Raw genomic sequence first — 16,494 nt, 5'->3', positions numbered from 1 at the left:
AGAACCCTAGGACAGCAAGCCTGGGGCCTGGCAGGCTGGATCACTTCTCCTAGTTTTAGCCTTAGTTCTAGAAGGCAAAATGGAGGCAGACTAAACCTTCTTGCTGGAGGCAAGCCTGCTGAACTGATTTTCAAGCTCAGGACACACAGCCTGGAAGGAGAGAGCCGCGTCCTTCAAGCTGCCCTCTGACCTCCAAATGTTAGCCACAGCTCCCCGACTCCAAGAAGAAACCGTCCACACCCCCACAGTCACTTAAAATGTAATTTGAAGTTTCTAATGAATGAAGAGAAGGACAGCTACCAGAGAGTCAGAGGCTTCTCTGTAACAGCTTGCTCCCTCCTCAGAGAACTGAAGCCACACCATGTGCTTACCTTTCTTCAGCACTGAGATAGTGATTCCTCTGGAAAATGCGTTCCAGCTCCTGCAGCTCTGCGTCTGTAAATCTGTCATGGAGATGGCGGCGAGGCACCAGCACTGGCTCAGGCTGTACAGGGGTCGCCGAAACTGCCACGGGCCTTATGCGAGGTGCTGCAATTGGTGAAGTCTCTTCACGGGGCACTGGCACATGTGGTGTGCTAGACTCCTTAGCTGGTATATGCTGTGCATTGGACACAGGTACTGGCATAGGCTGTGCTTGGTGCACAGTGAATGGCATAGGCTGTTCGTGGGGCACAGGAGGAAGCAACGGCTGTACATGGGGCCCTGGCCCAGGCATACGCTCTTTGTGAGGCACAGTGACTGGCATAGGCTGTGCAGTGGACACAGTAACAGGTATAGACTCTGCCTGTGTCACAGGAGGAAGCAACGGCTGTACATGGGGCCCTGGCCCAGGCATACCCTCTTTGTGAGGCACAGTGACTGGCATAGGCTGTGCAGTGGACACAGTAACAGGTATAGACTCTGCCTGTGTCACAGGAGGAAGCAACGGCTGTACATGGGGCCCTGGCCCAGGCATACCCTCTTTGTGAGGCACAGTGACTGGCATAGGCTGTGCAGTGGACACAGTAACAGGTATAGACTCTGCCTGTGTCACAGGAGGAGGCAATGTCTGTACACGGGGCACAGGCCCACGTATACGCTGTGCATGAGGCACAGTGACTGGCATAGGTTTTACAGGGGGCAAGGTAACAGCCATAGACTCTGCCTTTGTCACAGGAGGAGGCAATGTCTGCACAGGGGGCACTGTAACAGGCATGGGGTGTACTTGAGGCACTGGCATACGATGGGTATGAGGTACAGTGGCTGTCATAGGCTGTACGGTAGGCACAGTGAGAGACATAGATTGTGACTGTGGTACAGGAAGAGGCATTGGCTGTACATGCGGCACAGGCCAATGCATACGCTGTGTGCGAGGCACAGGAAAAGGCACAGACTGTACCTGGGGCACAGGAAAAGGCATAGACAGTGCCTGGGGCACAGGAAAAGGCATAGGCTGTACATGGAGCAGTGTAACAGGCATGCGGTGTACATGGGGCACAGGCACAGGCATATGACGTGCATGAGGCACAGTGAGTGGCATAGGCTGTACATGGGGCACAGAATTTGGCATAGGCTGTACATAATGCCAAGGAATGGGCATGGGCCGTACATAAGGCAGAGAAATGGGCACAGGCTGTACATGGGGCACTGTGATTGGCATAACCTGTGGTGGGGAAGCAGTAAGTGGCATAGCCTGTGATGGGGGAGCACAGTACATGGGGCACTCTAATTGGGATAGCCTGTGATGGGGGAGCAGTAAGTGGCATAGCCTGTGATGGGGGAGCAGTAACTGGCACAGGCTGTACATGGGGCACTCTAATTGGGATAGCCTGTGATGGGGGAGCAGTAACTGGCACAGGCTGTACATGGGGCACTCTAATTGGCATAGCCTGTGATGGAGGAGCAGTAAGTGGCATAGCCTGTGATGGGGGAGCAGTAACTGGCACAGGCTGTACATGGGGCACTCTAATTGGGATAGCCTGTGATGGAGGAGCAGTACGTGGCAAAGGCTGTACATGGGGCACTCTGACTGGCATAGTCTGTGATATAGGAGCAGAAACTGGCACAGGCTGTACATGGGGTACTCTGATGGGCATAGCCTGTGATGGAGGAGCAGTAACTGGCACAGGCTGTATAGCCTGTAATGGGGCAGCAGTAACTGGCACAGGCTGTGCATGGGGTACTCTGATGGGCATAGCCTGTAATGGGGCAGCAGTAACTGGCACAGGCTGTGCATGGGGTACTCTGATGGGTATAGCCTGTGATGGGGCAGCAGTAACTGGCACAGGCTGTACATGGGGCAGTCTGACTGGCATAGCCCGTGGGATGGGAGCAGTAAGTGGCACAGGCTGTACATGGGGCAGTCTGGTAGGCATAGCCTGTGGTGGGGGAGCAGTAAGTCGCACAGGCTGTGATGGGAGAGCAATAAGTGGCACAGACTGTACATGGGGCACTCTGACAGGCTAGTCTGTGGTGGGGGAGCAGTAACTGGCATAGGATGTACATGTCTGGTAGGCATAACCTGTGGTGGGGAAGCAGTAAGTGGCATAGCCCGTGCTGTGGGAGCAGTAACTGGCACAGGCTGTGCATGGGGCACTCTGATGGGCATAGCCTGTGATGGGGCAGCAGTAACTGGCACAGGCTGTGCATGGGGCACTCTAATTGGCATAGCCTGTGATAGAGGAGCAGTAACTGGCACAGGCTGTACATGGGGCACTCGGATAGGCATAGCCTGTGATGGGGGAGCAGTAACTGGCACAGGCTGTGCATGGGGCACTCGGATAGGTATAGCCTGTGATGGGGCACCAGTAACTGGCACAGGCTGTACATGGGGCACTCGGATAGGCATAGCCTGTGGGGCAGCAGATAGCAGTAACTGGCACAGGCTGTGCATGGGGCACTGATGGGGCATGGGGGAGCAGTAACTGGCACAGGCTGTACATGGGGCACTCGGATAGGCATAGCCTGTGATGGGGGAGCAGTAACTGGCACAGGCTGTGCATGGGGCACTCTAATTGGCATAGCCTGTGATGGGGCAGCAGAAACTGGCACAGTCTGTGCATGGGGTACTCTAATTGGCATTCCCTGTGATGGGGGAGCAGTAACTGGCACAGGCTGTGGTGGGGGAGTAGTAAGTGGCACAGGCTGTGGTGGGGGAGCAGTAACTGGCACAGGTGGTACATGGGGCTCAGGAATGGGCCCAGTGGGGTCCTGGGACTCAGTGATTGGCACAGGCTGTGCTGGGGGCACAGCAGGTGGTATAGCCTGTACTTGGGGCACAGTAATGGGCATAGGCTGGACCTTGGGCACACTGATTGGTATAGGCTGTACACTGAGCACAGGAATGGGCACAGGCCGTACAACAGGTACCTTTAGGGGCACCGACTGTACCCGGGATTGTACAACTTGTATCCGTTGTACACGGGGAATCAGTACTGGCACTGGCTGTACATCCTCCATGCCCCGCCTACTCCCAGGGACTGGCTTCTCAGGCCGACTCTCATTCTTCTGCCTACTGCTGCTGGCACCCTCTTTGTCCCAGTCACTCCTGATGCCTGAAGTTCCTACAGCAGAAAGATTTTCTCCATCTCTCCCCGTTCTATCCCTTTCTCCCAGTTCTTCTACTTCTCCCCATTTTGTTGCTGAAGCCTCCTGCCCAGGGGACGACCGTTCACTCTCTTCCCCATTTCTTCCCTCTCCAGCGGGCAAGATCATCTGTGCTTTCGCACCTGAAAGGGAGGAAACAGAGAAAGATCACGTGACTGGACCTAGCGTGGCGCAAAGCCGCCATGACGTTAAGGCACGCAAAGCCTGCGGCACACAGAGCCTGTCCTGGAAGTCTCCTTTCCTCATGGATATGGCCAACCCACCAATCCCAGCATGTACTGACCCTTTTGCTTTTCCTCCTCAGGTCCCACATGTGGTGGGTAGTTGGTGTTTTCATGCTCCATGACCTGGATCCCATCAAAGGCGCTTGAGCTCCGCAGTCCCTTGAGCTTCTTCAGATTCTGAGCTGGAGCCCCCTAGAGTTCCGGGAGGAGAGAGCTACTAGACCAGGAAGGACTCTTTTGTAGCCTCGGGGAAGGTACCCGAGGTGATCTTATCCAATCAGGGCGCCCCTTCATGGCTTCCGGGTTTGATTGACAGTTGCTATTGGTTGAGCCTCTGAGGAATAAAACTATGAACACTTGGGAGCTGCACTGAGTGTGATGTGCTTGTAAGGAGGGGACAAGTAAGCTATAGGTGGAGCCTTCCAAGTTGCAACTTGGAGGGTCCCTTTGCCCTGGTGAAGTAACTTCCGAGGGAAGTGAGCCGCATAACCGGAAGTAACAGTAGATTCCCCCCAACAGCTCTGTAAACAATGAGAAATGTGTGAAAAATACACAGTGGTCTAGGGGACGTGATTGTGTCCCTGAACCTTGGCATAGACCCAATATTCCGAAAATGGGTTTAACTGGCAGGCTCTATGGGCTTACACAGAAAGTTAAGCATGCATAGTACATCGCGTGGTTTCACACTCTGTCTTTACAGGAGTTTGGGCTGAATTGCAGGGCCTGCTGGCTCGGTAGAGAGATCAGAAGGCTCATCATCTTCCTCACGGCTACCGGGCGAGTGGGGATGGACAGGGAGAGTGGCGGGGACAAGACACTGGACTTTAGTACAAATGTCAAGCTTTGAGAAGTGCTGGTAAAAACTGTGAGACTTACCATTTCAAGCTGAGCTTCCTCACATTTGTCTAGAACACACGCGTGCCGTGATCCTGTGTGTGTGTGTACGCGCGCGCGCGCGTACACACACACACACCCAAACACACAAATATTCTAAGAAACCACATATAATCTTACACCCTCCAAAAACACTTCTAAAATCTCTAAATGATGAGTGTCAAGGGCAGGGTTTAGTGCCTTGGACTCCATCCCAGAACTGTCAGACAAACAGCCCCTTAATTGGCATGTGGCTAGTCTGATCCAATGGTGGCCACCTTTTCCCAACATTCTCCCGTCACCATAAGACCAGAAAGTCCCTAACTATCTAGCATATGCAACCAAGGTCCTTACTTAGTGTGGAAGTATTGCCAGAGTAGGAGTTTTTCTCTCACGAACAGGCTAACCTCAGGGTTCTCGTAAACTATCTCAGGAGCAATTCTGCTCAGATATGTTCCCTCTCATTTCCTGTATTTCTTGGTATAACAGGAAACTACCCTTGACAAGGTGTTTGGGAGCCGATGATTGTCTTTCTGAATCTGCCCAACTTTGAAATGACCCCCATTCAGGGCCTGAGAATGTAGCCCCACTGACAGAATGCTCATGTAGCGCGCATGAAGCACTGGCTTAGCTTGTTCCAACTGGTCAAAGCCATTGTTCATCCCTCTGTGATGCCTGTTATGTGGCCATCCAAAGGGAGAGGGAACTTCAGTTATTTCTGGTGAGATGGGATTAAGCCTCAAATCACTGGAAACACACTCTCTCAAAGCAACAACAGGAACGCCTCATTCCTCTCTATTGTATGATTCTCATGTCTCCATCTTTCTGTAAAACAGTGAGGAATGGACGATTCAGTTCATGAGTTTCAGAGATGACTGATTCAAATCATATACAAACATATCATGTCTGCTATGGGTTGGGATAAAAAAAGAAGACTGCCCCCTCTAGCCTGTGCAGCCTTCTCCTGTTACTTTTTGGTTGAATGTTCTCTTGCCTGCTCCCCTTAATCCTGTGACTGGCCTTGAGGAAGTGGCAGACCGAGGCTTGTACTGAACTGGTGAGCATGGGAAGGAGGCAATTCTGGCTAAAAGCACACCAACAGCCTACTGGGGACAACGGGGGCCTTCCGTGAACACATTTCTGCTCCGACATGGTCAGAACAGGGGTGTGGGCATCACTAGTGAGAGGTGCAAACCTCATTCCCTGCAAATAACCCGAGGCCACAGAAACAACTGTGGTGTGCAGGGGCCTCTGGAGGTGACACAGGTATGCCGGCCTCCTCAAGCAGGAAGACATCTTTACCAATCTGTTTGCCTCTTACTTAGGGATGGTGTGCAGGTTCATTGCCCATTCAGAAAGAAATACAGTGAACTTTTCATCTTTATTGTTTCCGTGATACCAATCCGGATAGAGAAACGTGACTTCCCCTCGTGAATGGCCCATCTGTGACATCATGCAGCCCATCTCCAGGTGGCTCCTGGACGTTTGGTACCCTAGGGCTCCTCTGGGTCCATCATGCAAATGAGTTCCTGGATCGCACCTGGTGTGCTCCTGGGCGTTGCTTTCTTCTCACCAGCCCTCTCTTTGGCTCTCCTATGGCTAAACCACATCTGAAAGCAGAGGAGCACAGGGAATGTCTCAGCAGGCAGAGGGCTTTGATGGAAAGGACACATGCAGTCCCTGGCTTTCAAAACCACATAGCAGAAGGTGGGTCACAGTGCTCAGACTCCTTGGGCTGCATCATGCAAGATGCCTTCAGTGTTGAGAACACAACTGCAGTCTATGTAACCCGGCTTCTGCACACAAACCTGAAAAGGACAGCAGCTGTCGCTAGTTCCTACGGTCACAGCAGGCCTGTTCCTTCAGATCCTACATAAACAGCAGCAGTTATGTGCTGAGTTCTGGAACTGACTGAGCAGGGCACATGGATATCGAATAGGAAATCCAAAATGCACTTTTACTGGCTTCATATTCACCCACGTGTTTGGGCCTCTCCTCGACTCAATATTGCTGCTTCTGATTATTTCCTTCGTTAGACAAGATTTTGAAGACATTTACCGTGCCCTCTTCCAGTGCTATAGCGACAATTTTGGTCATGGGGTCAGGTGGAGGCAACATCTGAACTAAAATCAATCCTCCAAGTTAAACTGGAGTGCCGCTCTCATGCAAATTCACGAAGGAGAAGGAGTCATCACTGCCTGGGCTGCTAAGCTCGATTCGGGTCAGTCTGGCCTTACCACACCTGGGTCACTCTTGGCAAGGGTTCTATGGGCAAATTATTCACTTGTCCCAATAGTTAGTGATTATTCTTCCTGGAGTTAGCTCTGTGGGACTGATTGATTTTTAGCAACTTAACGAAGCTGAAGGCTTTAATGGCCCTGTTTGATCCTCCATCAACATGAATATCTCCAAGAGCGTCCTTGCCGTCACAGGACTCCACTAAAGTATAGTGGAGTAATAGACTGTGTAATGGACAATGGTGTAGGAGGAATTTAAGACAAATGAATGCCTAAACATATTTGCATGCACAGGCATGGGTCCTACTGGTATACAATTACAGAGTCTGTGCTGTGTAAAGACCTTGGATTCACACAGAGAATGTTAGCAGCACATTGTTGCTTTGCTCTTCGGTTTCTTCCAGGAAATCAGGTACCCTCCGAACTAGTAAATAGCTCTAGCTAGACTCAGGAGCTGCCTTCTGATCATGAAGCCATCAGAGGAAGAGAGCAAGCACGCACCTCCTGGCAAACACCCAGGACAACTCAGCCCAAGAACCGAACGAAGCACGATATAGCTGGACTGCTCGGCACCAGGCTTTCTCAGATCTACTGACCTGTACCTCTGCTCCAGGCACATTCATGTTCCTGGCAAGTCTCCCTCCGTGTAGAGAAAGCCAGAAAGACCATTAGTCCACATCAAGAGAAAGTAACAGGACAGGCATGGTGTGTGCTCCTCTCCCTGCTCCTCACAGGCAGTGCCACCCTCTGCTTCTGCCTCTGCCTGTTCAGATTGGGGACCGCTATCATCCTCATCATACTCTGGACCATAGTGGTAGCCCTTGGAATAGTCATAGCACTGGGGTTCCATGGCAGCTGCTCTTCAGAAGCCCAGAGGCCTGACGTCGATGGTCTATTTGGTTGCAGCATGCCTGGGGGCATTCAGCAGGTTGGGGAACACTGGCTTAGGTCCTCCTCTTTTAAGACTGCTATTGGCGGGGTTGGAGATTTAGCTCAGTGGTAGAGCGCTTGCCTAGCAAGCGCAAGGCCCTGGGTTCGGTCCCCAGCTCCAACAACAAAAAAAAAAAAATTAGAAAAGTCTGCTATTGGCCCTCTGTGTGCTTCCTTTCCCAGGGGTGGGCCTCTGAAGTGTGGATGGGGTTTACTGCTTGACGTCTGGAACCATGGGTTATGTGGGAGCAGGCTGTACCTGGGCACTGAATCATTCTTTTAGGACACCTGGTCAAGGTCGTCCTGGAGACTACTCTTGGACCTCACAGACGACATTTGGAATGGGATTATGGGAGAGCTTGCCAGCTGACTTTAGCTTGCACTGTGGGGAAGAGTGCAAAATGTCACATGAGGATCGAGACTAGGGCGAAGTACTAGGGAATTTCTCATGATCCATGACTCCACATTTCAGGGTCTGTATGATTATCAGGTGATTTTGAGTGGATGTGGATATCAGCTCTGTACATCTGTCCTGCAAGAGTCTTCAAGGACTAAAAGCACAAGCCAGTCACAGACCTCCACCTACAGCAGTGCCATCTTGCTTTTTGTGTAGTGTTTTGACCAACATGAGAGTGCATGTTACCAATGCTGCCAGTGAGAAAGGTAACGTACTCCAGATCGCTGGTAAAGATTCTTAGTCGGGGACATTGTTAAAGAAACACTAGAGTAATTCTCACGCCTGCAGATGGCATCCTGTGGTGGCAAATGCCCTCTTGGTGTAGTTATGTAGATAAACACCTCAGGGCTGAGGGTATATTGGCATGATATTTTCATAGAGTAGGCACTATAGACACTTTAAGGGAACAAACAGAGGAAGTTTTGTGTAGTTCTCAGGGCGGAGGGACTGCTCTGATTGAATGTTTCAGGATGTGGATAATGGTGGTGTGTTACTAGGACCTGAGCCAGTAAATGTAACATTTTCCTGTGGTTTGTGTCTTTGTTTTTAATTTGTGACAGTCTCTCATGTATCCCAGCCTATCCTGAACACTATCATTACCTTTACAACACAGTGATCTAGTGTGTGTAGTTTCCCAGCGGCTCAGCCCCCCAAATATCACGGGTGTTAATAGAGATCCCTGCTCATGATCAGTTAATTGATTAAAACGGCAGATAATAGAAGTGTCCACCTGGTTGTGTATAGAGCTGTTCATGGCAGGACAGCCCTCAGGGATTATAAATATATTGGAGATCAGATCTCCGGACTTATCAATATGCACTCCAATCATCCCGAGAACTGTGAAAGCCTTGTCAATCAGCTGCAGACATACGCTGAATGAACCAGGTCAGTTTTCTTCTGGAGGAGGTAACCAGCTTTTATCGAAGCAGGGACACAGCATTGCCACTTTTGGCTGAAACGGCTTCTGAGAAAGATCCGGAAGTTGGGATGGGACCATTGCATGGGGATATACCGTCAGCACTCTCTGGTTGTCGGAGAGTAACACTGGTACATCAGAGCCTCTGCCAGATGTGGCACTGTCCTCAATAAAGCTAAGTCCCCAAAGAGTCTCACTGGAAACAGGCCACGGACCCTTCGGGAGGAAGCGCTGTGTGGGCTTTGGATAGCTGTGTGAAGCACTATTTACAAAATTTCCTCAATGATCAGAGAAAGGTTTCCTTCTCCTCCAGTGTCAATGGAAGCTCTATCCCTCAGACAGATTCTGGGGAGCTTTGGCATTCTGATGAGACTTGGAGAACCCTTTTGAGCACCCGATTAGCTGGTTTCCCACCCAGCTCTGCCGTATTTTATGAAAGGGCCTTTTCAGAGACACTCAAAATAGTCCGCCGCACAGCACTGTGTGGTACAGGAAAGGGACCCCTTATGTAAACGGTAGGAAGTTCAGTTAGACTCTGATTTAGGCCGGTGGTCCCCTAGAGCTTGCCTGACCAGGACTGGGTCTGCTGCTGGATACACATGTGCTGCAGTCTCCTCCGGGAGAGGGCATTCCATTCAGGAGGAAAACGCCAGGAGATGTAAGACATTCCAAATGGAGGCGAAATGTCTCATGACACGGGAGAGCTAGTTACAGCACAGGAAGGAAAGAGCTCAGGCCCTTCCTTTGGGCTTAGTAGACATTTGTCCACATTTCCTCCTATCTCCACATAGAGAGTCAAGGGCACATCTCCATTCCACACTGTGGACTACAGCGGGGGAATCCGAAGCCACCACTTGTCACTTCATGCAGTTTGGGCCCTATGACATGGCTGACGGCACCAGAAGAGGCAGCCTGGAATCAAGTATTCTGAAGATAACAGTTTGTACTTGGAAGATGGGTGGCAGGTTCCCAAAAGGAACTCTCAAAGTTAATCTTTTGCTGAAATGTCAATCTAAGAGCCCGGGATCCTTCCTCTGTGTATCTCGGGGTCCCAAGTGAACCCAAGTCTCTTTCTCTCTGTGCTCCCAAGGTTCTTCCCCTCCATGAGAAGTTGGTGATTGTCTTAGGGAAAAAGTGGTTGTAAAACGCCATGAGGAAGTCAGGTGGGAGCTGTGGCCCTGGTTTGAATGTCAGCTGCAGCTGCAGCAGGAGCAGCAGGTGGTGGTGGGTGGTCAGGAAGAAAGAGGAAGCCTCACTGGTGTGGGGTCTTTCTCCCATGGAAGGTGGACAGAAGATGGAAGCTTTTTGGGTGTCGGGGTCCCCAAGACCACCTGAAGCCCCTGGAAACTACTGGTTGTTCCCCCCCCTCCGCCCTCCGACCACACCCTTCCAAGGCTGAGAACAGCTCTCAGAGTTTTCCAAACCCCTGTGTGATTAGGAGAAAAGCCCTGGGCTCACCGGGCTGACACAGCCTGAGGGAAGAGTTCTGCTCAGACTTCATTCCTCCCTCCCTCCCCTCTTCCAGCCTTCCGTGTGCAATGGCTACTTAGATCATCCGACATTTTGGCCCTGCCCGCCTTTCACATCACCAAATACAAAATGTCTCCTGACCAGCTCAGAGTAGCTGTCTTTTGCGGTTGGTGTTTGTTAGTGGAGAGACTCACAAGTGGACAACGTGCAGTAATTACTGAATGGCTTCTCCTAAGACCTAATGAGTGGAACCAATGCACAGTGAAAGGCAGATCTATAGGGGCAACTCTAGGGAAGGTTTCCTGACCTTACAGGATGGGGTCTGTGAAGTACCAAGGCTGGGCTGGGGTAGAGCTTTCTTTAAGGAGAGAAAAGGGAGTTGTGATGTGTTGGTGAGGTACTGGGGTCATAGCCTTATTTAGGGAATTTGGGGCCCTGTGGGTGGATCTTAGGTACACTGGCCACGTTGGAATCTGGAACTAGGGGCTTGCTTTCTCCAGTGCTTTGTGTGGGCTTTTGGAAAATCGGGCTTTTGCGCGGGCTTTCGTGAAGTCTGGCGCTTGGGCGTTCTTTTCCAAAGCCTGGTTTGGGGCAGTCTTTTCGAAAGCCTTGCTTTGGGGAGTTCTTTCCAAAGCATGGCTTTTGGGTGGGCTTTTCGAAAGCCTGACTTTTGGGCGGGCTTTTTAAAATGCTGGCTTTTGTGCGGGCTTTTCAAAAGCTGCTAAGCGGGCTTTTTAAAATGCCTGGGCTTTTTGTGCGGGATTTGCGAAAAGCTTTTGCAAAGCTTTTTTTTTTTTTTTTTTTTTTTTGTACTTTTCAAAACCCTAGAATTTTCAAAAGCTGCAAAGCGGACTTTTTTCAAAACCCTAATCTTTGTGTGTGTTTTGAAAGCATGGCTTTAGAAAACAGGCTTTTTTGCAAGACTGAGCTTTTGCAAGCGTAGTCTGCTGATCAGGAGAGAAGGGCGGGGACCTGTAAGTCGGCGCCATCTTACATCTGTCCCTAAACCTCCTGCCTAATACCCAGGTCTAAATGTGATATCTCTATCATTCTCCTTGTTCACAAGGCATAGGTATGGACCAGTGTGGAAGATCCTTGATATGTGGTTGAACAGAGAGTTACAAGTTCTCCGTACTGACTGATTGCGCCGGAACATTGCTAGGGGCTCATCCTTGTTTATACACCCAGAGCTGCTGAGAAGGAAAGCACCACACCCACACCCCAAACCACCAAATCTCCTGTACTAAGGGTTCTTCAAGGCCAGTGACAAAATACAGACAGAAGGCCTATCTGTCATGTTATTTGCTGAGCAGGTCAGGGTGGGACCATATGCTCCCCACCGAGACCTAATGGAAGAAAGGAGACAGAAACCTCCCTCTGGCCTGCATGGACAGATTCTCCTCTGCCTTTGAGCAACAGGACCTCTGGCCAGCATGGCTCTGCTAGTGCCGAGAAGGTCCACAGATAGGGCGGGCAGCACATATAATGTCCCATTCCTTCTGCCTATCAAACCATTATTATGTATTAATAGCCCCATGGATATTTCCAACACTGTGTGGGGGAGATAGAGAGCTTATTGGAGTGTGGCCACTCCTCTGCCTTTTGGCTAAGATCAAGTGTGGAGTGTGGTTGGGAACAACCATGTCTAGAAACAAACTGGCCTCTCACAGGGGATTTCCCTTTCCCCTCTTATAATAACTTGTTCCCTCATTGGCAGTGATTGTACCTTGCCAGTGTCCCTTCATCGACCAAGGCCTCCCTGTCACTCTGCCTACGTGTCCCGTCTGAGAGTGACTTCTATCCTTCAAATATTTATACCCATATTTTAATAACATCAAAGACACTGGAGCCAACATATTTAGAATCCACGTCTTTATTGCTCAAATAATTGAAGGGAAGTAAAGGTCGTCATGGCCATCATGGGTGGCTCAGAAGAAGCCTTCCTCATGTGGCTCTGGGACAGGGGTGGCACTCAAGTGCTGCTCCAAAATCTTCAAGAATGGTTGTTCTCAGGAATTGGTGGAAGCTCACAGAACATCAGCAGTCTGCTGTTTCTGCGGAAAAGAGATCTTCTCATCCGGAACCAATCCTATAAGCAGGAGACAGAGATGCTTTAGTACACTGAACAGTATCAGGTTCCTGGTCCTTGCTGTGGAAAAGTAAGAAAAACTCTTCACCCTGCCCCCTCCCCTCAACAACCTTAGGAAGGCCAGAGGCAATCTGCTGAGGTTCCAATGTATTGGCCTTATCTGAGCTCCCAGAACACATATTTTTGAGACCAAGGGCACCTCTTCCTGCTTGGTGCTTCCCTTCTGGGTTCCCAGAATAATGACTACAGGTTTTTCCCCTTGTCCCGAAGGACAGACAAAGGCCCTTAGCCTCTTAGCTTTTCGTTGGGCTCAGTCGGCATTTTCTGCCTGAGAAAATGGAGGCCTGGTATCATGAACGTAGCCTGGCTGTGTACTCCTCTCGCAGCCTTGGGGGGCAACTCAGGGTCTTGTTCTTCTGCTACAATTCTAGAAAGCAACAGCCCTAGTGTGCACCCTTTTTGGGATTCTTACCTGCACGTCACATTCCTCCACTCCCATCCATCGTGCGATATCCTTCCTAAAGGGAAAAAGTTCCAACATTTAGGCATTGTGGTGGAAATCAAGTATGTAAGGACAGGTCTTATTTGGCTTTATGTATTTCGGTCCACACTGGTGAGCACGCATGTGTTTCTTACAGTCACTCTTCGTAACCTCCAACCTAGCTTTAGCAATGGGTTTCTTTCAGGGACCAAGTTTATGAGTATCCCCAGAAACACAGGTGCGTCTTTGGTGTAGTGAAAATGTAAAAGTCAGTAAAGAGCGCATGCAGGATGAAAAGCAATGGCGGAGGTGTAACCCGAGGTGGAATCCCTCCTGCTGTTCCCGGCCACGCCTCAGACTTCTCACCCATAGGTCTGGAAAGTCATTTAGAACACCAAGCATTGTCTAAATCTCCCGATCTTGAACAGGACAACAAAACACATTTGTTTCCAGTCCGCATAGCTTCCATATCCCTATTCCCTGATCTAACTGCGGGCGGACCGTCCTAATTGCAGGCAGACGATCGTAATTGCAGGGCGGGTACTAATTGCATGGGGACAGTACAGGACCGGTGCCATGATTTCTACATGAAATCAGACAGGGCCAAAGGACCAGGATTCACTACCTATAAATGAGGCGCCAAGCAGGCCCATCCGCTTACCTTGTTCGCAAGCTGGGGTAGCGAGTCTCTTGGAACAGGCGCTCCAGATCCTGCAGCTGAGACGGGGTGAACCTGGTGCGACTGTACCGCGGGTGAGCCAGGTTGTTCCCAGCCTGTTGGCCCCTGTTGCCCTCAGGAATGGCTGCCTCTTGCTGAGGCTGCTCTTGATCATTGGGGTGTTGGTCACCTTCTTGCTGGACGTTGTTGTCCTCGGGGCCGTAAGCACCATCACCAGCATATCTTGCTTCCATTTCTTCTTCCTTCTTCTCTCCCTCCTCTCCTACTCCTGTGGCTTCCTGGGCGAGACTGAGCTCAGCAGGCTCTTCTTGAGGAAGGTTGCCTCCAGCCGACTGGCCCTGCGCAGGTTCGCCTTGATCAAGCCCACCCTGAACAAGCCCGCCCACTAAACTCTGTGATTGGTCTCCTTCCTCTCCAGCCACTGAGACCACTGCATTCCCACCTGAAAGACAGAAAGAAGACACAGAGATAAAGATCTTAGCCTCATGGCCCAGGGATCTCTGGAAAGCCCGGAGAGGGACCACAAGCAGAGCTGGGTAACCGAACCGATGTGCATGTCCACTGCTCTTTCTACCACCGTTTCTCCCCGAATTTCACCAAAGTCCAGTCAGAACCAGTTTACTGACCATGCTGTTGCTCCGGGTCCATCTCAGCTCCCAGACTCAGAGGCTTTTGGAAACTTTGGCAGCTGTCTTGAGGAGTGTCCATGGCGAGAATCACTGGATCTGACCTTGCTCCCTAAGAAGTTTCCAACCTGGTGTCCGCACAGTTCCGGCGCCAGAATATATAGTTCTGCCCTGATCCTTGACCCGGAAGGCACCTCACCCACATTTCAGTGTGTCCAGAGATACATTCTAGCCTGGCTTCCGGCACAGTCTCAGTGGCTGTGGGCTGTGGGCTTGTTCCGTGAGGTCCACAAGCCGAAGCAGTATAGCGCTACGAAGAGCAGAGTGCTTTAAAAAGGGAATGCAGCCAGTGTGTGTGTGGGTGCTGAACGCGTGGTTCTAAATTGCTGCTTAGCGAACACTTGTAGTCCTGGTTAAGCCCGAAAGGTTCAAATCCATTCAGAGGGAATAACACAAAGACATGCTCAAGCTCAGCAGGCCACTGGGCCCTACTGAATAATTTTATTAAATTATTAAATAAATTAAAATTTATTAAGTTACACAAATGCCCTTCAAACCAAGGACACCCCCGCTAATAAAGTGGTACAAATTAGGCTCCATCTTGTATGGCCCACATCGTGTACTACGATCTTACGTTCCCTGGGTTGACCGTGCTGCCCTGAATAGCCCTGTGTGGTGCCAAATATTCCAGAAGGTCAGGGCAAGATCGTCCTGAGAGACTGTGTTCCCAACAGGGCCGAATCCCTCCAGTGTTCACAATTTCATTCTCATGGAATGTTTGCGTGGGAAGAGACCTTTCTGTGCCTAGCTGTATTTGACCCAAGGACCCGGGGTGTCCCAAAGATCTGCCTTGGGTACTGGCTCCGAAGTTGTTGTCTCACAGGTATGAAGGTCAAAGGCACGTGGAGTAAGGAATTCTGGGTACAAGCTTTACCAAGAAAGAGAGAAATTGAGGAAAATTGTGAGAAATCCCCAGAGTGGGTGATGTTCCCCAAATTTAAAAATGCCACTGGGCTCTGTCATCTAGTGGGTTTTGTTTGTAATCGGACCATGTCCGTGCCTGGACAATGACTGAGGTAATTGTTAGGACATGGGCTAGTTCTCTGGGATGGCATAGACTGAGACACTGGACGATCCATATGGTCAGGCCCACGCAGGAAAACGATCGAGCTCTGTTCTCCTATTGCCTGTGCAGTTAGGTGGCTGCACCAATCCTCCCAGTCCCAGGCCCTGTTTGTGGTCTTTGTTTGTATTGACTGATCAACATTAGTCACCGAGTGGCCTTGCAACCTCTGAAATGTCAGGTCCTCCAGTTTCCTTTTATTACTCCTCTCTCTTCTCTCAACTACCAAGAAGCTGCTCTGATTGTGGGTCCCTTTCTCCGTGCCTCTCTGAGCGTTGTGATGGCTTTCTAGAAACGGGGAAAGGGGCTTGCTTAGAGGGTCTCTACTTACTCTCATGATTTGCTGCTGTAGAAGCCAGGTGCCATCAGGAAACAAGAGTGCCATGTGTGCCTTCCTTTAGGACTTGGTGGGCTGGCTGGCCTGCTGACACTAGCTGCAAGCCTGGTTCCTCTTCTTCTTGTCAGGCTGTAGCTCTCATACTGAGCTGGCTCAATCTTTGTTTGTCATCTTTAGTGGTTCTGGTTTGACTGTTTCACTCTAACCGTCCTTGTAGCCCTAGCATCTCTCCAACATATGTGAGCAACTTGCAAATTTGAACGTGGGTGCTTTGCTCTCACTCCCAACAGACACCTTGCCACTGCATCGGTATCAACCCTGGTTTCTGAGATAAACTTTCCAAGATGCTGCTCCCAGGGTTTGGAGGGAACAGGTAAGCAATCATGTATTCAGAGTGTCCCCAAATCTGTTCCTTGCCATCCCTTTCTGTAGAGGTCACAGGACACTGACTCCAGGCTTAATGTTTT

At 50.5% G+C, this 16,494-nt stretch overlaps 2 protein-coding genes across 2 annotated transcripts in view; both read right to left on the bottom strand.

Annotated features, from left to right (window-relative positions):
- Window positions 1-7,769, bottom strand: part of LOC116888127 (barH-like 1 homeobox protein) — a 10,389-nt gene extending 2,620 nt beyond the window's left edge. Inside the window, exons 1-5 of the mRNA XM_032889473.1 lie at window positions 7,652-7,769; window positions 7,516-7,559; window positions 6,223-6,292; window positions 3,310-3,707; window positions 372-484 (exon numbers count right to left, since the gene is read on the bottom strand). Of these exons, the coding sequence (XP_032745364.1) occupies window positions 372-484; window positions 3,310-3,707; window positions 6,223-6,292; window positions 7,516-7,559; window positions 7,652-7,769 (743 nt within the window). The remainder of the gene's footprint in view (window positions 1-371; window positions 485-3,309; window positions 3,708-6,222; window positions 6,293-7,515; window positions 7,560-7,651) is intronic.
- A 4,778-nt stretch (window positions 7,770-12,547) lies between these two features.
- Window positions 12,548-14,651, bottom strand: LOC116889285 (rhox homeobox family member 2-like). Its single transcript, XM_032890420.1, has 4 exons — window positions 14,568-14,651; window positions 13,924-14,383; window positions 13,254-13,299; window positions 12,548-12,781 (listed from the first exon to the last, which is right to left on the bottom strand). The coding sequence occupies exons 1-4, from the start codon at window positions 14,647-14,649 to the stop codon at window positions 12,686-12,688; spliced, it is 684 nt and encodes a 227-aa protein (XP_032746311.1). The 5' UTR covers window positions 14,650-14,651; the 3' UTR covers window positions 12,548-12,685.
- Window positions 14,652-16,494: the final 1,843 nt, after the last annotated feature.

The sequence above is a fragment of the Rattus rattus genome, chromosome X (genome assembly GCF_011064425.1).
Source record: "Rattus rattus isolate New Zealand chromosome X, Rrattus_CSIRO_v1, whole genome shotgun sequence".
Taxonomy (NCBI): domain Eukaryota; kingdom Metazoa; phylum Chordata; class Mammalia; order Rodentia; family Muridae; genus Rattus; species Rattus rattus.
This window is presented reverse-complemented; position numbering and strand designations above follow the sequence as displayed.